The following is a 21,827-nucleotide window of genomic DNA, read 5'->3' as shown; positions in this document are numbered from 1 at the left end:
TAAGAGTAGACCCTTTTACTCCCCTAAATCTCCACATGTTCTTGTTTCTTTATGCATTGTGAGGCTGAAATCAACCCACCAGTATTACGCTCGTAATTCGCCACAGGGACGTTCACAAGCTTCTAACCTCCATAAATAATAGGAATTAATATGAGACAGTGGGACATAGTGTAATAGAAAGCAGGAACAAAATGTACGGAGCATCGCCTTAAAGAGCTGCAACACACACCTCTGGCAGATATTGTGTAAATGCTAGATGTGCATTGTGCTACAATGAATGCCATGAGTTATAAGCTGTGCCCCTATTGGCTAACGGCAAAACAACTTTTATGATGTTAAAGGATTAAGTGGACTATAGTTGGGTGTTTACTGTCAAACTATGATCTGAAAAGGGCTGCAGAATATTTTAGAATTAACTACATTTTGAAAGTATTTAAAATTCCCATTGTCCGTCCGTCTTTTCCTTTGGAGTACGTGTGCCACCCACAAGGTTGTGATGCCCTGGGCAGTGAGCCATGTCCAGTGGTGGAGAAAGTACTCAAAAAATGTACTTAAGTAAAAGTACAAATACACAGGCAAAAATGTACTCAAGTAAAAGTCAAAGTACCACATTAACATTTTACTTAAGTAAAAGTAAAAAAGTACTGGCTTTTAAAAATACTTAAGTATTAAAAGTAAAAGTACTTGCTGAATACATAACCTAATCGCTAATATCATTAAGTGTGCCGATAGTATTTAATTTGAATACATCATAAATGTGCCATTTTAATAAACAATGTCACAGATTAAACATGTTCTTATTGTGTTTATTCTCTGTAAGAGTTTAGACTTAGATATGTGATTCTATGCATCATAATTTCAGGGATGGAAACATCTTATTTCCTGTCCTAACGTAGCATGAACTTCATTAGTGACATTTATTTAGAAAGAAATCCAACTGAAAGGGGATGGAACGAAGGTGTGGGGGGGAAGACATGCAATCGAGGAGCCACGTAGCAGAGTTGCAGTCAAGACCACTGAACACGAGACCAAGACCAGCGCCCTGCGCTACATGACACAATAAAATGAAGTGCACCTATCAAAATTGGTTCTCAGATTGATCTGAAAGATCCACATTTCCATAAAAACACCTAGATATAAATACTTAGAGCTGAAATATATTTAACCAGTATCAATTACAACTCATTTCATTCTGTTTTGCTTTCATCGCTGTGCTACAATCCGCAGAGGTCGCCTGCCATCTCTATAAAAATAACGCCCTGGGCGGTTGCCCATATTGCCCATGTCAGAAACCACAACTGTCTGCACCATTAAACCATGAAACATAGCAATTAACTGTAATTGCAACAACACTATGAACACTGTCCAACGGTGCAACAAGCAGAAGGAGCACCATGACTGTTCTCATCCTCCCTCCCACTGCATGTTTGCCACCATGACAGGAGACAAAATCAACCAATGAGCATGCTCTGTGTTCATACGTTCAACTTTTACTTATTCGGCAATTAAATAAATGTGTGTGTGTGTGTGTGTGTGTATATATATATATATATATATATATATATATATATATATATATATAGCTATAGCTATATATAGCTATTGCAGTGTATACAAGAACAAAGAACGGCTCTCAGTGAGGCTTCAGTCCCATCAACCTTAGTAAAGATCCGTCCAGAAGAATCGGATCGTTCCTGAATCCACACAATAATTCAGCGCATGAGTGACAACTTTTTTTCATCGCAGATGCAACATGTGTCTCAGTACAGCTAGCTTTGCTAGCATCACGTCCACAGATCTTACCTTTCTTTAAGCTTTCCTTCCAAGTGACGCTAAAAGTTGGACAAAGTCCCACCGTCTGTGAAAGCGAAGCGCTGCTGGTTTTACATGTCGTCATATCTTATGATTTATGCAGCTATTATCGATTAGTTAGACATCTTCTCAGCTCAGAGGAAACCACTGCGCATGTCTGGAGCTCCGTGCTAGTAAAGGGGGAGGCGATGGGTGACAACAGACACTAAGTCACGTTATTGCTTGGATTTTACGGCGCCACCTTAAAGTCCCTGAACTTCATATTTTAACGGACAAAAAGAGAGCAGTGCGACTTGGATGTAACGAGTAACGCAACACTTTTGTAGAAATGTAGTGAAGTAGAAAGTACAGATACTTACTGTAAAATGTAGTGGAGTAAAAGTAGAAAGTACCCATTATTAAATCTACTTAAGTAAAGTACAGATACATGAAAATTGTACTTAAGTACAGTAACGAAGTACTTGTACTTCGTTACTTCCCACCACTGGCCATGTCTCACTCATCAAAATCCTCCAATCCTGAACAGTCTTTAGGCTCCACAGTAAAACACTGCCAACTAAAGCATAAAAAGCAGGTCCTTAATTATTTGTCCTGTTTTATGAAATAAGGAGATTTATATTGCTCTGGATTCTTCTAGGTTGTAAAATCTTTTGGGAGGATAATAAAAGCTTTTACCTTTCAGCTCTCTGGTAAACGGCAGCCTTGAGAAGCATAAAAGTCTTCTGTCATGAACTCTTGTTGAGAGTAAAATTCAGAACTACAGCATTTGCTTGGTGTGTTTTTTAAAGGAGCTTTCTTGTGAATGTCCTTGTTAAGATATAAATATTTTTACATAACACTGAACATCGCTGAACCCAAACTCTGAGACGGGACCATATTTCCAACTGACGTCTGTATGAGAGGAGGAGTTTGGTAAAGTCACTCAGGATTATTTTCAAAATGACTCAAGCAGCTCACTCTCCATCTGGAACAGACGTCTCCAGTTTTCCTTCTTTACTGTGTTGTCCAGAACGGATTGGATGGTTCCAGCAGATCAGATGCGCAAAGAATCATGACGGACAAGAGAAACGCGTTCGTGGATAATTAATGGATGTCTGTCCAAGTAGAGTTGCTTCGATGACTGTGGGGGAAATTTGGAAGAGGAGACGGATTTTTCAAATGGACAAACGCGCCGTCTCTCCTGACTTCGCCTTCACAGCTGAGAACTCCCTGGGTCTTACGGTCGTCTGGACAAACTCAGCTTTGTTGGGACCAGCTTCCAAGCGGTTTGCGAGTTGCCTGATTATCACAGGACACATTTGAAGCAGCCGATGCGCAATCATCTTCCCATGGACTGGTGAAACTTAGTCTCCCCCTGTTGCTCCAGGTAAGCTGAAATCTGTCCGTCATCATTACTCAGAACTCCGTCATGGATTTCAACAACAGCTCGCTGCGCTATCTCCACGTGGAGTTCAACCCGCTGACTGAAATCATGGACGAGAACGAAACGAACTCCACGCTCGGTGAGCGGAACTTGTCGAGCTGCGTCCAGATCCGGATCCCGCAGGAGCTTTTCCTGGCGCTGGGCATCATCAGCCTGGTGGAGAACATCCTGGTGATCCTGGCGATCATCAGGAACCGCAACCTGCACTCGCCCATGTACTACTTCATCTGCTGCCTGGCCGTGTCCGACATGCTGGTGAGCGTCAGCAACGTGGTGGAAACCATCTTCATGCTCCTGAACGACCACGGCCTTCTGGACGTGCACCCGGGCATGCTGCGCCACCTGGACAACGTCATCGACGTGATGATCTGCAGCTCCGTGGTGTCCTCGCTCTCCTTCCTGTGCACCATCGCCGCGGACCGCTACATCACCATCTTCTACGCGCTGCGCTACCACAGCATCATGACCACGCAGCGCGCCGTCAGCATCATCGCGGTGGTGTGGCTGGCCAGCGTCACCTCCAGCATCCTCTTCATCGTGTACCACACCGACAACGCCGTCATCGTGTGCCTGGTCACCTTCTTCTGCATCACCCTGGTGTTCAACGCGGCGCTCTACCTGCACATGTTCGTGTTGGCCCACGTGCACTCGCGGCGCATCACCGCGTTTCACAAAGGCAGGCGCCAGTCCACCAGCATGAAGGGCGCGATCACCCTCACCATCCTGCTCGGTGTCTTCATTCTGTGCTGGGGGCCTTTCTTCCTTCACCTCATCCTCATCCTCGCCTGCCCCACCAGTCCCTTCTGCAACTGCTTCTTCCGGAACTTTAACCTTTTCCTAATTCTGATCATCTGCAACTCCCTCATCGACCCGCTCATCTATGCCTACAGGAGCCAGGAGCTGCGCAAAACCCTGCAGGAGCTGGTCCTGTGCTCCTGGTGCTTTGGCATGTAGCGGCCGTGCGCGTCACCGGTAAATTGAGGCAAATTAGGTCAACGTGCGATCTTTTATCCGAAGAACTGTTTCTCTGTGAAGGTTTTATTGGGCGGATTGGTCCCCGAGCTGCACGCAGCACTTACAAGATGAAGGAGGAATCTTACGAAAACGTTTACTAATGCCAGCATGGAGCTGGGATTAGTTTCACTGGGAGATTTTGCCGTTTCATTGTTGCTCGAGAACGCTCAATGCCCAATACTTTCTAACTTCAGGGCCTTTTCTTTGACAATGCTGTCAGATAACTCAAGAGATCTTTAACCTAAAAATAGTCATTTAACTTTACATTAATAAATATCAAAGTCCAGTGAAATATTTGACAGCTAGAAGGTCACAGCCGCCTAGAATTTGGGCGAGTAACAAAATATTTTCTGTGATCATTTGTGTCAACAATTCGTTTGACAATCAATCACTTAAAGTGACTTTTTTATGCTGCAAGAAAATATAATATTAGATTTCAACATTTTATGAAAGAAAGAAATATCCACCAGCGGATCAGCCAGTTATTCGGGATCTTAATCTGCAATATTTTGTAAGAGGCCTGAACGGGGATCCGCAGAACGTTGTTAGATTAAAATATACGAGAGTTACCTTTATGATTATTCATTTCCATAATTCACAAACCAACTGAAAATAAAACAAATATTGATATGCAACGTCTTAAGTATATGGTACCAAAGGATTTGTTTGGAGGTAAAAATGGAGGGAGGAAAAAATAAAATGACGAAGGACAAAGATGCGTATATGGTATTTTACTATAATCAATAACCAAATTAATAATAATAATAATAATAATAATAATAATAAGCAATATTATCTCTATTGCAATAACTTATAACATCTTTCAGCATGAACCATCTGGCAGGGAGCAAACAATAGAAATTGACCTCGGCTGTAATTAATTTACATTTGTGTTGTTAAAAATGGTCATTAATGTACAATATCCATAAATAGATCAATCTAAAAAAAAAGAATAAATATTACGGGATATTTCATGATTTACATAACAAAAAGAGAAAAGAAAAACCCAAACACTTTTGTTTTTGGGTTTTATTTCGATAAAGACTAAGTTCATTCACTGTATTGATTCAGTAAATCGTGGTTCCAATAAAGTTAACCGATTGAACTGCCTCCCAAAATGCGCCTTGTTGAAACGATCCTTCCGCTCCAGAAATCTTGTTTTCTTAAACAATGCTTCCAGTCAACATCTCTGTCCAAAAATAAAAGTGCGAATGAGACGCGGAGAGGAAAAAAAAAAAAACACTGATGGGAAAAAAAAATCACATGAGCAGCTCAACGCCCGAGGCTCATTGCATGGGACGTTTATGAAAGGAGGCTTAATCAAAGTAAGGCTGTTTCTGGAGACGTGATTCCCGGGAAACTTCAAAGACGCGGCGGTTCCGGATTTGAGTTTAGTCTGCTCAGGTCTGAACATCTTTCTGCTAGTGAAGATTATTATTATTATTATTATTATTATTATTATTATTATTATTATTATTATATTGACCTCAGAGTGAAATTCAGTGTAAAGCTGTGATTATTTTCTTTATTTTATGCGCTTCTTGTTCTAAAGTTTTATTTACCGTTTCAAAAGTTTCAATTTAAGTTTTAGGTTTACATACGATAACTTGAATCAATGCGTACCACTGTATTTACAGCTTTTAGTACATCCCTGTAGCCAATGAAATCGAAATGGCTTAGCAATTTTTTTTTAACACAACAAAACCTCCATCTTATCTTATTTGTTCTCTTTGTTTTTTCTTACACCTGTTCCTAAAATAAACACAGGTTAATAGAAATGATTAATAATACTAACTGGAAAAAAAAAATATGTAGCTAAGCTTTCTGTGTAACTAGACTAAGCAAAACCTTAGTTCATTTCGTAGCTAAGGGATGCCTTTCTGTTTCGACTAAGGAGATCCAAGACTGATCCACTCTCTACATGTAAGGCTTGGAAAGGAGATGAGTAATTATGTTTTAAGAGAAATGACAAATTGTGTCTTTAGTATTTATTGTTTTTGTATGATTGTACAACAATCATAGCCATTTCAGGGCCTCTAAAGACTGTTTTATTGTATGTAAACTTGCAAATATGTGTCTCTGGGGGTAAAACATTTCTGATGAAGCTGTAGTTTTACCTGTTTTATGTGTGAAATGGTCAGTGTGACACTATTATAAAAAAAGAGAGTTGACTTTTCTAGTCTTATTGTTTTCATAATAAAAAAGTTCAATTAAAAATGTGTTATTTATCCAAAAAACAATCAAACAAAAAAAAAACCAACTAATTTACTCCAAGGAGTCTTCACATGTTGCAGGGCCTGTCATAGACAATGCTTTGTGAAGCCACCTTTCATTGCAAACAGAGTTGCCATTCTTTGAGATATTTCTACCAGCTTTGCATGTCTGCTGGACATTTTGTAAAATTTTCAAGGTTAAAAACATTGGATGGATGATGCCTGAACATCAGATTTCAAGTCTTGCTAGGATTCTTTGACTGGGTCATTCTAACGTGCGATATACTTTAATATGAATTCATTCACATTAGTCCTGGTTGTATGTCGAGAGTCACTGACCTGCTGAATGTGAATCTTTGCCTTCGTCCTGAATCTTTTGGAACAAGTTTTCTTCTCAACACCCTGTTTGAGAAGAAATGCACATATAATTTACCACAAACGCTAAAACTTTCTTTTCTTAGGGTCCTATGAAGCCAGAACATTATCTTCACATGCTTAGATATCATCTTAAGGCTTTACTTCAGCTACCTTAGGGTGGGATGGTAAGGTAGGAGGAACAAAACCCAAGAAACTGAGGCAAAACATTGCATGTTGGGTCATCATCGTTCCAAATAACTGTTAGACCTTGTCTCCAGGTATTTCTTGCAAATTTTTGATGTTTCTAAAATCACTGCGATGTGAACTGTAACCATATGCTTTTGTCAGATGAGAGTCAGATTGAGAAGTTAGGAATAAAAACTTCATGCAGGTTTAACATGAAACAAAGGATGATTTGTGGAAAACCACTTCATGCCCGCTGGACTATTTGTGATCCAGTGGATCTGTTTCTCTTCCAAAAGCCCCAGAAAGTTTTCTAGACTTCATGCCGCCATGGACGCTTTCAAATACCGGGACATTTTAACTAAAGATCTATAAGTCTTTGCCAGTAATCTTGGAATCTTAAAATGGGTCATCATTGGATTTTTTAGACCTCTCTAACCCAGAGGAGAGCAACAGGATAGCAATGTCCTTATCCAGAGTAACAATATGCAACTACTAAACATTGTTCAACACCGGCGACAATTAATCATCCTTAACTTTAGATCACAGTTGGTCACAAAACTGCAAAAATCTTCATTTTAGATTATGTACACATGAGAGATTACTGGGTTTTTAATAAATCTTTAAACTCACCTTTTAACCACACCTTGACTGCTTTATGTCAAATCAGTGACACAAGTACTACATTATGAAAACTTGCATCAGTTTTCTTCTTCATATGAACCTAATAGTGGATCTGATGTGGAGAGGCCACTTGACTTTAATTATAACTCATTACACTAAATTAGGGCACAGTGTCACTGCTTTATTTACAGGGAACAGCGTTTTCAGAGTCAGGCAGGATTATGACTTCCTCTTCCTTCCATACAGCACAGCTTTGTTCATAGCACAGACCAAATCGCTCCAGCAAAAAACTAATGCAATCATAATTAACTTCCATACTGTTAACCTAAAGATTTTAAGATCATCAAGAGCGATGTGTACAGTATTTGCAGAATAGTTATTATAGTGTAAGCTTTTGATTACATTTATTCATAAAGTGGATTTTTGCTGCTCTTAACACCTCTTTATTTTATAAAGCACTAATTGTTTTTAGAAAAAATATTATTTTTAATAGAATATTAATACTTTAGACCTATACTGGGCACTATCTGTGTGAACTTCCACAATGTTTCTTTATCTTTTGTACCATTTCTTAAATCATTTTTAGGTTTGCTAATCCTTTCCAGTGGCTGACAAGCCAACAAGTGGTACATTTCACAGTTAATTATGCGTATGTTTACTGTCATTTCGTGTTTAAAGCTTCAACATGACGCCCTCATGATTACTGTTTCTAGGAAAGTGCAAACTGCTTCAGGTTATGAGCCTTTTATGCTGAAAAGTCACTGAATAATATCATTCAACTCTCTTCAAAGAGCCATTGGCTTTTTGTGAAAAATGTTCTCACATTCAAATGATGCATAAAAATCCCTAGGCAGCGTTAAAATTTACAAGACAGTCGTTGTTGCATGCAGGTGGTGGGCATGATCAAAGAAGATAAGATACAATACTCTGCTGGAATTAGACAGTTTGGTAATGCTCTCTTGGTCAAAATGTCTACTTTATGGGGGAATTCCCACATTTATCCAAAGGACTGGTCTCTCATTACTAATGAAATGAAAATGAAGATGCCTCTGTGTTTTTCATTTGGTTTTACAAAGCCATTCTGTGAAGTTCGAAGGTGTTTGACCATTAGACGCCCAACCGGTCATGAAGGAACACAGCAGATTGTTTGAAGTAGAGCTAAAATACAAAACACTATCCAAAGCTTTGAAAAATCTCAAGAACACCGTTCAATACATCATCTGGAAATTGATTATTGCTCTCTGCTTTGTTTTACACAGGTAAAAGGCAGTTTGTACAAATACCAACTTAATTCTAACATGGCTGTGCATCCCAGGATCAACATTTCTGGTGTATGTCTTAGTTTATAGTCTTTCCGTGCCCTCCTTCTTGTTCTTCTAGTTTTGTTGTTGTTGTTATTGTTAATATTATTATTAGCAGTAACGTAGTAGTAGTTTTAATATTGTTATAACTGTAATCCAAGAGCTGTTATTGTTATGCATTTTTCTGTCTTATTTCAAATTTCTGTTTAATTAAAAAAGTTAAAACTCTTCAATTTAAAAAGTGAATCCTATGTGAGTGCAAGTTTATTTTTCTTTTTACCAATAAGTTTTGCTGATGAATTTCCCAATGAGAAACAATCAGAGATTGTTTATTTTATTCTACTTGAGCCTCAATTAAATTTCAAAGTAAATTCAGCAGTAATTATTTGGCTATTCTACATACTGTAGGATGAAGTGAAAAATCACTAGGCAAATTTCAACTATTTTATTGGAAGGATTGGGGGCTGAAAATGTTAAAACTTCAAAATAAAAGCTTAAAACATCAATTTAAACTTAGTTATTGCATTTAAATCAAATCAAGCCCCTCTTAAACATATAAAATGCATTGATTTTATCTTAATCTTTACTTTATTTAAAATAACTCACATCAAAAGTGAACAGATGCTCGCCGAAGGGTTTTATTCTGAAGGAAACAAACCGGAAGCAGCTGTTGAGACGGAGGTAAATTTACACTTCGCTTTGTGATGTTGCTGATGACAGGGGCAAAACAACACTCCGAGAGCAGCCCATATTAACAATATTAGTCGCTACAAAATACGCTTTACTAGCTGCTTGTTATCTGATGTTAACACGGTAAAGAACGGGGTAAGCTTTTATACACACTCGCTCTTAAATGCATCAGAATTAGTATCAAAACAACAGAAGAAAACATTGTTTTTTGAAGCTGGTTAGCTCGTTAGCCTTAGCCGGGATGGTGTTTATTTGCCATTTCATGGTGGTAGGATGGCTGAAACTTGTTGTTTTCCATATTCAAGATTATTTTCGGCAGTAATATGTGAAGCGTTGCGTTAGGTGGCCATTCAACGGGATTCCTGATTGGTTTATAATGAGGTGATGAAGCGTCTACTTGCACTGGCTGCAAGCTTTAAGCTGTTATTTAATTATCTGAACTCCTGCCTGTTTCTCAGATTCTGAGAAGAGACAGAGAACACATGCAAATTAGTTCTTTGTATGACAAGCATTGTCATTGCCATTCATTTTTAGTCATTCCTTCTTTGAGTGAGCTTTTAACAATTTTAACAGACACCTTTAAATGTACCAGCCATACAGTTCTATGAATCTAAAGCATTCATACTTTACTACTTTAGTTTTCTGGATTGTTGAAATCATAATTAGGGTTTAACTGACATAATATTTTCTATAGGAGCAGAACATTTTCCAATGTACACTTATCAAGTGGACACATTAGCTAGCCAGCTTCCACTATAAACTAGCCCTGACCATCAAGAACAAGAGAAGTGAATTTGACTGCCTGTGTGTCACCTTAGTTGGTTTTTGTCTTTCTTAGATGTAGCCGATAAAATGGAGTATGATGAGAGACTTGCACATTTCCGTCAAACTCGCCTCAATCCCTTTGATCGTGGAGAAGAGGAAGAACCTGAAGGAGGGAAGGCAACCCAGCAACATGGTAAAGAAAATTATTGTTAATCACAGCTAAGTAGGAAAACACAAGTATAAACAAAAATATATAAATGTGAGACAAAAACAAGCTATAAGAGAAATGTTAACAGTTTTTTTCTTCTGGTAAAGAAAGGTATTTAATTACAGTTTAACACCAAAAACCTGGCTTGTTTTACTCATCACTTATCGGGATACAGATTTGGACTTATGTTTGGTTTGACTACTTATCATACATCATCTTATTCAAGAATTATCTTGTAAAAAGTTTACAAACTACATTAAATCAGTTGTTTTTTATGCTGTAAAAACAATGTGAAGACTGTCCTAGTCAAGGTGTTCAATGACATCCATATAAACACAGACTGTGGAAGAACCACAGTCTTAAATAAATAAAATACAGAGGTCCAACAGAACCTGCACTGACGTACTTTTGGACCTCAGTGACTTGTTACTGAATTGACTGAAGAGTTGGGTAGAAACTCATCCATACGTTTATCTTTAGTTGCATTGATTACTGCAGCAGTGTCTTCACAGGTCTGCCTAAAAAGTCAGACAGCTGCAGCTGATCCATAACGCTGCTGCTCGTGTTCTGACTAAAACCAGGAAGTTAGAGCACATCACACCAGTTTTACAGTCCCTACGCTGGCTTCCTGTGTCTCAGAGAATAGACTTTAAAATACTGCTGTTATTTATAAATCACTGAACGGCTTAGCACCACAATACATTAAAGACCTGCTGCTGTTGTACCAACCTTCCAGACCGCTCCGGTCTTCTGGTTCTGGTCTGCTCTGCATCCCTAGAACCAAACATGGAGAAGCAGCATTCAGCTTCTATGCTCCACAAATCTGGAACAAACTTCCAGAAAACTGCACAACAGCTGAAACACTGAGTTCCTTTAAATCTTGACTAAAACCCCATCTGGTTAGAGTTGCGTTTGAAACCTAATCATGAAACAATAAATAATCCGATGTGGAAAATGTAATGTTGTTGACTGTGTGTTCTATGACTTTGTAATTTTGTGATGTAAAACACTTTGAAATGCCTTGTTGCTGAAAGGTGCTATATACATAAAATTTGATTGACTCTAGACTAAAAACTTTCCCAAATGTGGTCTCTAATTGAATGGAGAGAACAAAATACTCATCACAAACATTGTCTTTTCACTTTTAGAAAGTTTATACATTTAAGTCTTTATTTTATTTTTTCTTATGGGATATTTTTTTCTGCGTTCATGGGCTTCCCCTTTATCTGCTTTTTGTTAATGTCACTTCCTTGCAAACTTCCTCACATTTGGTGCAGGACTTTCCTTCTTAAAATCCACTTTTAAGAAATGGTTGAACATAATGAAACAGTTTTAATGTCAGTCAAATACTAGCGAAAACAAAAAAGCCAAATGGACCCTTGTGACCAACTCCAGGCCTGTAAAACAAGAAGTGGGAAATGTTGTAGCTAAACCAGAACAAATGAGAAGCAAAAGTGTAAGCAGGAAATTAGTAACACTTCCTTGGTTGTTGGATTTAGGAGCTCAAGCAAAACTTCTCAAACATTTTATCCGCGCTGATCCTTACATTGCAAGTGATTCGACACTCAAGTTAAAGATGTTTTGCTCTGAAGTGTACACAGGTAAAGGATACATTTTTCTGCATTTTTCAGTTTTAAGCCAAATTAATTTGATAGATATTAAAATGGATTATCTTCAGTCTTTGCGAAAAAAAAAAAGAAAATAAAGTTTTAGTCTTTTTAGTTATGTTTATTCTTCTTGGACTAACAAGTTTTTTTGTGGGTTTTTTTCATATTGACTTAACGCAGCTTTTACAAAAATGTATCCTTTTTTTCTGTCAAATTTTGATGCAGTTTTATGTATTTTCACTTTAAAATGACAAAAAAATGCAATAACTGCTAGGATTTACAAGTGGTTTGTAGTTTTGTAAAGCATATGTGGTTACCCAATGTGCATTTTTGCCATAGTGTAATCCCTTTTATCTGGATTAATATGGCGTTGCTAGGCACCGGCTCATAAATAGGAACAATTTAGAAACTAAACAGCCTGCTGCTTTTATTTACATTTGAAAAAAACATGTTGGTGTCAGATTTTCAGTTTTAATGTCTTATCAGAAAGCAACATGATTATAACTTACTGCTTAGTTGCTGACATAATGCACAGCGTAGTCAAATAAATAAGTGGCAGTTGCAGAATTTGTGGTAAAAGGAGAAATTATTTTTGGTCTAAATGACTATTAAAAAAGTGGATGTAAAAAAAAAACACTGACAGCAGAATGAATTAAACTTCAGAGTTCATTTACTCAGCTGATCTACATTTTTTTATGACGGTGATCACATGTCCTTTTAAACAGCTTGGTTACACATTACTGGACGGTAGTTTGTGATTCTCCTGTGTGTGGAGGCAGTATGGAGGACTGAGCAACCAGTACTTAACTTTAACTTAACTTTAAAGTTGTGATTCTGTGTTTTCAGAAGGAAGCTCTGAACTGTTTTCTGGGACCAAAACCCACAGTTCTGACCGCACCATGGACCTTGGCCTAGCTGAGGACCATTTTTCCAGACCTGTGGTGAGTTTTAAATGTTTTTCTGTAACAGTTGGAAAGTAAGATGTGTAAACTGGCCAGGATCTGTGAATCCCTGTTTCTGTTTTGTTGATGAAGCTGTGCTTTGCTCTTAACACAATGAAAGTGTTAAACTGCTGAACTCCTTAATTTAAGAAATGTCTTGGAGCACTGAAAATTCTCATAAATAGATGTAGGGTAAAAAGATTGACCAAAATCAAATGTTTGGTGTTTATTTTTCGACCATGACTTGTTATACTTTTTGCTTGATCTGTTTATTTAATCAAATCATCTTACATAATCTGACTTTTATTCCAACCTGTAGCCATGATACAACCATTGTTGCTGAAAGGGCATTAACCAAAATGGTTGTTGCTGAGACTCAATCAAACTGTTGCAAAGTAGAAAGACTTCCATCTTAAATTAATGGGGTTTTTTTAAAATGTTTTTTCAGGGTTCCTTTGTGGCTTCGGACATTGAACAGCTGAAACTGGCCATAGAAGAATGTAAGAAGCTGATCTTGGAGCTGCCGGAGCATTCGGAGAGACAAAAAGACACTGTGGTCAAACTGATCCACCTGCGACTTAAACTGCAGGAACTTAAGGTTAGAACTGAGAAGAAGACACGACACGGATGTTTGTTTTAATGCTGCTTCAGGAGGATGGATGATGTGTTCCTCTGTGTTTTATTTTTCTGTTTGAGTAACTTTTTTTATTTTCTTCTTCAAAATATTCCTGACAAATCTGAGTGGCACACTGGGAATTATTCAGAACTAACAGCATTACACTTCAGGTCATAGCGAATGATGATTACAGAAATGAATCATTATTTTGAATTAAACCCTGTTTTTGATATCTATCCACAAACCCAACCACATTATCTCAAAATCTGAGTCTCATTTTGCTGTTTTCCTCTGAAGGACCCAGAGGAAGATGAGCCTAATCTGAGAGTCATACTGGAGCACCGCTTTTCAAAAGAGAAGAGTAAAAGTGTGAAACAGACCTGTGACAAGTGCAGTACCATCATTTGGGGTCTAATCCAGACCTGGTACACCTGCACAGGTAAACCATGATATACACTGATGCAGCACTGCAGGGTGTGTTAGTGCAGAAAACTACAAAGCACCACAGAATATGTAGAAAGTAACAAGGAGTTTGTCGTTCACACTAAAGGACTTAATTGGACCCTGGAGTTTTAATAGTTTAACTCAAAAGCATTTGATATGAACTGCTAATGAAGCTGTTTGCAGCATTTATTCATGAACAAATTTTTCAAGTTTAGAATAGAATAATTTGAGCTGCACCACAATGTTCACCATGATGTCGTCACACAGATATGCATGTTTCTGATTACATCATCACACAGATAGAGCCACGTTTGTTTTGTCTAGATGATTACATTTTTCCACGCCGAACCTGAGCTTCACTCCGAAGCTCAGAGCATGAAGGGTTCAACCCTTCATGCTGTGAAAATAAACCCTTCATTGAATGAAGGGTTTATTTTACTCAGAAAGATTATCCAAAATCCCACTAACATTGCCTATGTTTCTGTTCATAATACTTTATTGTTACTAATTTTTTGAAGGTCAGTTTGTGTCTAAATGAAGAAATGAAACGAACAGTTCAACTCTGACTCTGCTAGAGAGGAAGTTAAAGAGAATATCAGTTTGTTTATGTGAAGCAGGTTTCATTCAGGTTCTTGTTACTTCATGAATATCACAGTTTAAAGTCAGAAGGAAACTAAGTTTTAGTTTTTTTAACATTTACTAAAGCTTTCTCTAAGGCATGCACATTCGAGATAAAATCAATCTTTGTCTGAGTAAGTGAAAATATTTCTTTTTTGCTTTTCGTAGCATGCAATTGTGTTTTCTTGTTTCAGGATGCTATTACCGTTGCCACAGCAAGTGTATGAACCAGATCACGAAGCCCTGCGTCCGGTCAAAGGTGAGCCACCAGTCGGAGTATGAACTAAGCATCTGCCCAGAAATAGGACTAGATCGACAAGACTACCGTTGTGCAGAATGCCGCACTCCTATCTCACTGAGTGAGTACAAATGAGATGGAAAGTTGTCAAAATCTGCCATTAATTCATTGTGAGGTTTTGAATTTATTGCTTAAAATTTGGCTAAAATAAGAATGGGGAACCCATAAATGTCATTCTGTTAAAGTATGTTGAGAAATGTGCAGGAGTCCTGTACTCCCCCTCCACTACAGTAAGTATAATCCTAAATCTCTGAATGAACAACATGAGGCTGTGATTCTGTTTGCTGCATGATGTAATTTCTCTACTTTTTTACTTACTTTAGCTTTACTGTAATGCGCCATGTTTATGTCCCAGGAGGTGTTCCCAGCGAGGCCAGGCAATGTGATTACACAGGCCAGTACTACTGCAGCACGTGCCACTGGAACGACACGGCTATCATTCCAGCTCGGGTCATCCACAACTGGGAGTTTGAGCCGCGCAAGGTATCATCAGCAGGCATGCGATAAAAGTTGATGCACCAAAGAATGACTTGTTGGAAATGAGTCCAGAGGCAGGACTCATTTAAAATAATGAGTCAGCAAAATAATTTGCTGTTATTTGCAGACCTTAGCAACTGAAACCCCAGGCAGTCAAAATAACTGCATGATTTCAACCCATTTTACAATCATGTTTCCGCGTCTTTCACTGTTTAATTCAGTTTATTTTCTATTTTCTTGTTGAGAGGAACGGCAATAAATAAATAAGTTTCATGGTCTTTCTAATTTGGTAGATTATGGGTATATTTTCTTAGCAACTCAGTTAACTACTAAAACACAGTTCACGGCAAATCATGTTTTTCTTTTTTTTTGTTTTGGACATCACAAGGATTCTCAGTGCTTTGAAGAGCTGCTTTGGACACATAAAGTTACTGAATGTAGACACGATCACCTGCTGCCACCTCAGATCCTAACACTGTCTAATCAATCTTGAATGGTTTGGTATGTAAGCCCCTTTTTTCAGGTCAGACTTAATGATCGGTGGTTTTCTTATGGCTAGACAGCAGTTAAATCCTAATCCCATGAGATTTCTTTGCATTGTACATGTGGAAATGCTCTTACTTTAAAAACAGAACAGAACTGCAAGTTTTGCATTTTGTTTATGATGTGATTTCACCAAAAATTTAAGTGATTGTTAGACCACAACCAATCAAGATTTTTGTTTTTGACCACTTCAGAGATTGCTTAAAAAAGGCACTGACACTATTCTCAATTTTTTGGGAAGTGAGTGCTAGATATATAATAGTAAGAAAGATACATCTTTGTTTCTTGTGTAAAAGTATCTTTTCTCAGAGGACATTTTCTCTGTTCCAGGTTTGTCGTTCCTCCATGCGTTACTTGACGCTCATGATGCCTCGTCCTGTGCTGAAGCTGAAAGAAATCAACCCACTTTTGTTCAACTTTGTGGAGGAACTGGTTGAGATCAGGGTGAGGAAATTGATTTATTTCTCTTCCTAAAAATCTTAAATTTCACTTTGAGTTCACAATTTTGGGGACATGTGTAGAGTTTTGACCTGGTAGCTCATTTTAAACCCTTCTTTGTTGGATTGCTGCTCTCAAACTAGCTCTGTTACACCTAAAGGTACATTAGAAAACTCAAATTAAATGTGACCCAGTGCTGAACCACAGCTGAAATTGCTTTATATATTTTTAAACCTTCCTAATTGGAGCCTGCCATAGCAGAGCATAGATCTGCTGCTAGGAGATGAGCGCGTTTTCTGGTAACAAAGTGCCACAAAGTAAACATCTGATTTTTACTTTTGCAAAATTTGCCAACTGTAAATTTCTTGTTTCTGAGCAGATAAGCAGTATTTCAGAAGAGATTGTTTTATAAACAATAATTAATTGTTTATGAAACAAGAGATGAGCGTTTTCTTCTGGTAACGAACTGCAACGACATATAAATCAGATTTTTACATTTGCGTTGACTAGATGTTTTATAATATATTCATCACCAATGACAAAAAATACCAAAACATTTTCACTTTTCCTAAAAATTCACCAACTGCACAATTCTTGTTAAGAAATCTTCTGTTCTTTGAACAATGAGAACATTTGATAGAGATGAGCGCAATTTCTGGTAACCAAATGCCACAAAGTAAATTGTAAATTTCTTCTTTCTTAGCAGATAAGCACTATTTCAAAACAGCTTATGTTTTATAAACAATGATTTTACTTTTTATTAATTTGTTGCTAAGGGATGAGCTTTTTTTTTTTCTAGTAACGAACTGCCACGAAGTATAAATCAGATTTTTTACATTTGTGTTGAATGTCTGTTTTATAATATATTTACAACCAGGAGCTACTGCCCACCTTACCAGTAACCATTTCCCTAAAATATATTGTTTAGCTATTTTGTTTATTTACTAACCATGTTCATTACACTGAATGGAGGAAGTCAATGTAAGACAACATGCTAGTTGCACCCCATGCCACTGACAGCATTTTGGTTACTTTGAGCTTATACACTAAATTTAACATGCTTGTGACTCTCCACCTGTTATTGAGTACGTTGTATCTTATTTAGCATTGATGCTAATTTTTAGCATCAGAACACTGGGTTCCAGCCGACACTTTGGCAGGCCCTGTTTAATTTTTTTCAGAAATGTTCTAGTTCTCTTTAATACTGCTGTTGTTACAGACTGATTTCGTGAGTTTTATATGATATTTAAGTAAAACAGAGAGAGCTGTTCTTAACACTTGTAAACTTTTGAGTGATATGTAACAAAATGGCTTCTGTTAAAGATTTTTGTCTCATTAATATTTTGGTTCTTGATAAATTTGTTTTACAGCTGCTGATAATTGTAATGAGAAAAAAGCCCATTTTTAATTGAGGGTGGCGATCTCATGCTGGGAGTTCCAACAACAACATTTATTTTTGTATGTGTCTTGGATTCACAGAAACTTCGCCATGATATCCTCTTGATGAAACCTTATTTCATTACCTGCAAGGAGGCGATGGAGGCTCGGCTGCTGCTGCAGGTCAGTAACTATTTGAGTTATCAACTTAACAAACATCAAAATGACTTAGCAGCATTCTTTTTAATCGGTAAAACAGAGTGAAACATTTTCCCTCTTGTGGTGGAATTGTGCACCTAGTAAAAGTATCTAGGCGGTAGTGTTTAATAGAATCTCTCAAATGTTAAGTATTTTAATTTCAACAATCCTCTTTGGATTTTTTTTATTATTATTTTATGGTTAGCATTTGCTTTGGTTATATAGAAATTGATCATTTTAAAACATTTCAATTCTGGTCTGTTATGTCCATGAACACATTATTATTGGGCTACTATCCTGTTAAAGATGAATGATTACAGAATAATAAATAATCACCACTTTTGCCTTTTGAGCACCAAAACAGAAGTTTCTTTGTTCAGGAGAAGGAATGGGAAACCTAGAAATAAAAACTTTAAACACGTTAGAACATACAAGTGACTATTTTAATTATCCGTTTCCTAATTTATAATTCACCCGTTTCTTTCAAAGTTGAGAGTTGCTGCGTTCAAGTTGCCTGCACAGGTTCTAGGCTACACTGCTCTGGTTTTGCTTCATGTTTCCTTTGTGTTTCTTCTCCACAGCTGCAGGATCGCCAGCACTTTGTTGAAAACGACGACATGTACTCACTACAGGATTTGATCGACATCTCCACTGGGAGGCTGAGCTGCTCCCTCACTGAGATCCACACAACATTTGCCAAGCACATCAAGCTGGACTGCGAGGTGAGCCCAGTCCACTTAAAGTTATACAACTTCCTATACTTTAGCTACGGGACCAGTTAAAAATATCATTTATTAAGTATCTAAACTTGATGCCACTCTTGTTCCGTTTCTGTGTTGTACTTGTGTGTGTGGTGTGTGTGTCTAGCGTTGTCAGGCCAAAGGCTTTGTCTGTGAGCTTTGTAAGGAGGGAGACATCTTGTTTCCGTTTGACAGTCACACCTCAGTGTGCCACGAGTGCTCTGCCGTCTTCCACAGGTGAGGAGCCACCAACCTTTTAAACTGAACTAAACTGAAATCTCTCAACTTTTAAGGCTGAAATTGTAGACGTAAGGAAATCTCCAGCAGAGCAGGGCAAAGCCGCTGAGTAACACAGTTAGTCAGACTGTGTTTGTGTCAGTCTGATTAACTTCCTTTATTTCCTCAACAGGTTAAACCACGTGTCAAACTCAAGGCCCGAGGGCCAAAATAGACCCGCCATATGTTTTTATGCGGCCCTCTAGATTCTAGAAGGAAGCATAAAAAAAATAACATTCAAGATGACAGTTGTGTTCTTAAAGATGATTTTATCAATCAGTAGTTTTTAGCTGTAAACTGCCAAATTGCTTCAATATGAAAAGACGTTCAATAGTATTTAATTTCAATTCAATTTGAATTCAGAGACAGCTTTTCATTAATACCCTAGCTGTTTGTTAATGGGTAGTTTTATTAATACGTTCTCCCACAACCGGCCTTTTGAGGACATTTGTGATCTTGATGTGGCTTGAAATGAAAATGGGTTTGACACCCCTGGGTATTCATCTGTCTAATCCTGCATTTAGGCTGTGATAAGTAGATTAACAAAACTTTATTACATTCTCATTTGACTGTACATATTGCAATAGTAAGCCAATAAATCTGACCTGATCTGGCCCGAATTTCGGGTTGGATTTGGTTTAGGCCATAAATCTAAACTCTCTCCACGTAGGAGGAAGATAATTTTTACACCTTGTATTCAGGATCTCTTTCATTTAGTCATGGCACTGGGAATAAGCTCAAATTCATGCAGACAAAACAGACACAGCTGTTGCTTTGACCACAGAGGGATCAGATGGCCACTAAAAGCCACCCAGAGACCCGTCGTCCTGCAGAGCCCCACAAAATGCCTCATGGGAAACAGTCGTAAGCCTTAAGCAGATACTTAAAACACATGTAGGCCGGAGAAGCAAACTCAACTGACCCTCTCACCACTTTTACGAGTTTAAAGACATAAACAACTCCAGTATCTGTATTATTTGCAGTTGCTGAGTCATTCTTCTAGTTAAGAAAGCAACTGTTTAACTTGTCTATATTTTGCATATATCGTGTATGTGTTTAGAGACTGCTACTATGACAACTCTACCACCTGTCCACGATGCGCTCGAATGACTGACCGCCAACAGGATGAGGTGGAAGAAGAGAAATGAGCTAGACTCCAGGAAGAAGCACAAGTTGTTTTTTATAACATGTTCATTACTCTTAGTCGGGGCCAAACTAGCTTCCCGTCTCGGTATTATGTTTGACTTGTTTTTTGTTTTTTTGTGTCTTTTTCTCTTCTGTGCACTACAATGTGAAACAGGGAACTAAAACATTTAGAACCTGGTGTACTGAACGTTCTTGTGCGTCTCAGGTGACCCAGTGCTCCTGTTGGAATATTTGTGAACATGGCTCCTGGTGTAAGATTACATTTCAGTTCCCTTTAGAACAATTTCTTGACATCAGTCCAAGATGACGCCAGAAGAAACTATGTATTTCTCTTCTTGCAGCTAAACGTATGTCCTTTAATAAAATGTTTTGATGTATTAAGTCGAAATTCCCTGCTTTTAACTACAAGATGGAAAAATGTTAGCCATCATAAATATACTGCTCATATTCTTGTTTTGTGATTTTTCATATAAAACTAAAATCATGTGCTCAATATCGATTATTGTGGCAAAACTAAACAGAAAAATACAGATTTTAATTCTGTCCTGATTCTGCAGGTTCTTTCAGAATATTTTCTTCTTTTTTTTTTTCAAATCAAACCCTAATAATCAGTTTTAAATAGTTTATGAAGTCTTTATATAAACACAACTATAGGGCAAACAGCAATATTTATTTGCATCATTCAGTATGCATTTATTCTCATATTTCTGTCAGTCAGTTAGTAGAGGAATAAACTTTAACTATTATAATTTGATGAGATAAAAAAAAAAGTGATTATAACAATATTCTGAATCTGCACTAACAGGTTAACCGAAGCATGCCTCTGCAGTACAGTTTGGACTGAAGGAGTTAATTTTGCTCCTCTGTTATTTAAATCTGTGAACTCATCCGTACATTCAGGATGTAGCTAATGGGTTGGATGTTCAGCTGCTATCCAAACATCTTGATGTCATTGTGTTGATGGTTTCAGTCTTATGCTATTGAGAACAAGTTTTGTGTAGACATGAGGAGTTTATTAGGTGGCAATTTTGTTAACCATTTGAACAAAGTATTTGTTTTAAAATATCAATGTTTTGGCTGTGTTATTTTTTCAGCAGCGCTGTAGTACTGTACATATATTGGGTTTTATTTTTGTTGTTTTTTTTTAACTTAATGACCATACATGCTGTTGGTGAAAGCAACGCCTTGTTGTAAAACGACTGGTCAGTGCATGAAATAAATAAACTTTCTGGCTAATGTTTTGAAATGTTTTTTTTTTTTTTCAATATTTCAACATAATCTTTCCTGTCAAAAAGAAAATGCCATCTGATTTGTGAAGTGCACCAGTGAAACACCCATTACATGATGCTGGTAAAGGCACGTTTATTCAAATGTGGTAAAAAGATGAGATGAGAAGTTTTTTTCAGATTGCACGTCACCAATAGAGCACTGTACCCACGTGGCTCTGTTTCACGTTTCTAAAGATTTTGTTAAGAGAGCTGAAACATGAGCAGTTTCAAATATCCATCAATTTTGACT

General features: G+C 37.6%; 2 protein-coding genes across 3 annotated transcripts; both read left to right on the top strand.

The window, feature by feature from the left end:
• The first annotated feature begins 2,305 nt into the window (after nt 1-2,305).
• mc1r (melanocortin 1 receptor) lies at nt 2,306-9,155 on the top strand. Its single transcript, XM_032561566.1, has one exon. It carries the CDS (start codon nt 3,221-3,223, stop codon nt 4,187-4,189), a length of 969 nt encoding a protein of 322 aa, XP_032417457.1. The 5' UTR covers nt 2,306-3,220; the 3' UTR covers nt 4,190-9,155.
• A 459-nt stretch (nt 9,156-9,614) lies between these two features.
• On the top strand, nt 9,615-21,549 carry def8 (differentially expressed in FDCP 8 homolog). 2 transcript variants are annotated; one of them, XM_032561242.1, is made up of 12 exons: nt 9,615-9,752; nt 10,456-10,575; nt 13,044-13,138; nt 13,587-13,736; nt 14,052-14,193; nt 15,011-15,175; nt 15,470-15,597; nt 16,465-16,578; nt 18,052-18,132; nt 18,729-18,869; nt 19,015-19,124; nt 20,224-20,311. In XM_032561242.1, the coding sequence occupies exons 2-12, from the start codon at nt 10,470-10,472 to the stop codon at nt 20,309-20,311; spliced, it is 1,320 nt and encodes a 439-aa protein (XP_032417133.1). In that variant the 5' UTR covers nt 9,615-9,752; nt 10,456-10,469. The 2 variants fall into 2 exon arrangements, with proteins under 2 accessions (XP_032417133.1, XP_032417132.1); XM_032561241.1 differs by lacking the exons at nt 9,615-9,752; nt 10,456-10,575 and adding an exon at nt 12,087-12,191 and having other exon boundaries at nt 20,224-21,549.
• Nucleotides 21,550-21,827: the final 278 nt, after the last annotated feature.

Source organism: Xiphophorus hellerii, chromosome 4 (assembly GCF_003331165.1).
Source record: "Xiphophorus hellerii strain 12219 chromosome 4, Xiphophorus_hellerii-4.1, whole genome shotgun sequence".
NCBI classification, from domain to species: Eukaryota; Metazoa; Chordata; class Actinopteri; order Cyprinodontiformes; family Poeciliidae; genus Xiphophorus; species Xiphophorus hellerii.
Note: the sequence above shows the minus strand (reverse complement) of the source record. Positions and strands in the feature narration are given on the sequence as shown.

What these genes read in the sequence shown, in the direction of transcription:
- mc1r (XM_032561566.1), top strand. Translation starts at nt 3,221, where the DNA reads ATGGATTTCAACAACAGCTCGCTGCGCTATCTCCACGTGGAGTTCAAC.
- def8 (XM_032561242.1), top strand. Translation starts at nt 10,470, where the DNA reads ATGGAGTATGATGAGAGACTTGCACATTTCCGTCAAACTCGCCTCAAT. An exon ending in TTAAACTGCAGGAACTTAAG is followed by an intron (nt 13,737 to 14,051) that starts GTTAGAACTGAG and finishes TTTCCTCTGAAG; the next exon opens with GACCCAGAGGAAGATGAGCC. An exon ending in ACATCAAGCTGGACTGCGAG is followed by an intron (nt 18,870 to 19,014) that starts GTGAGCCCAGTC and finishes GTGTGTGTCTAG; the next exon opens with CGTTGTCAGGCCAAAGGCTT.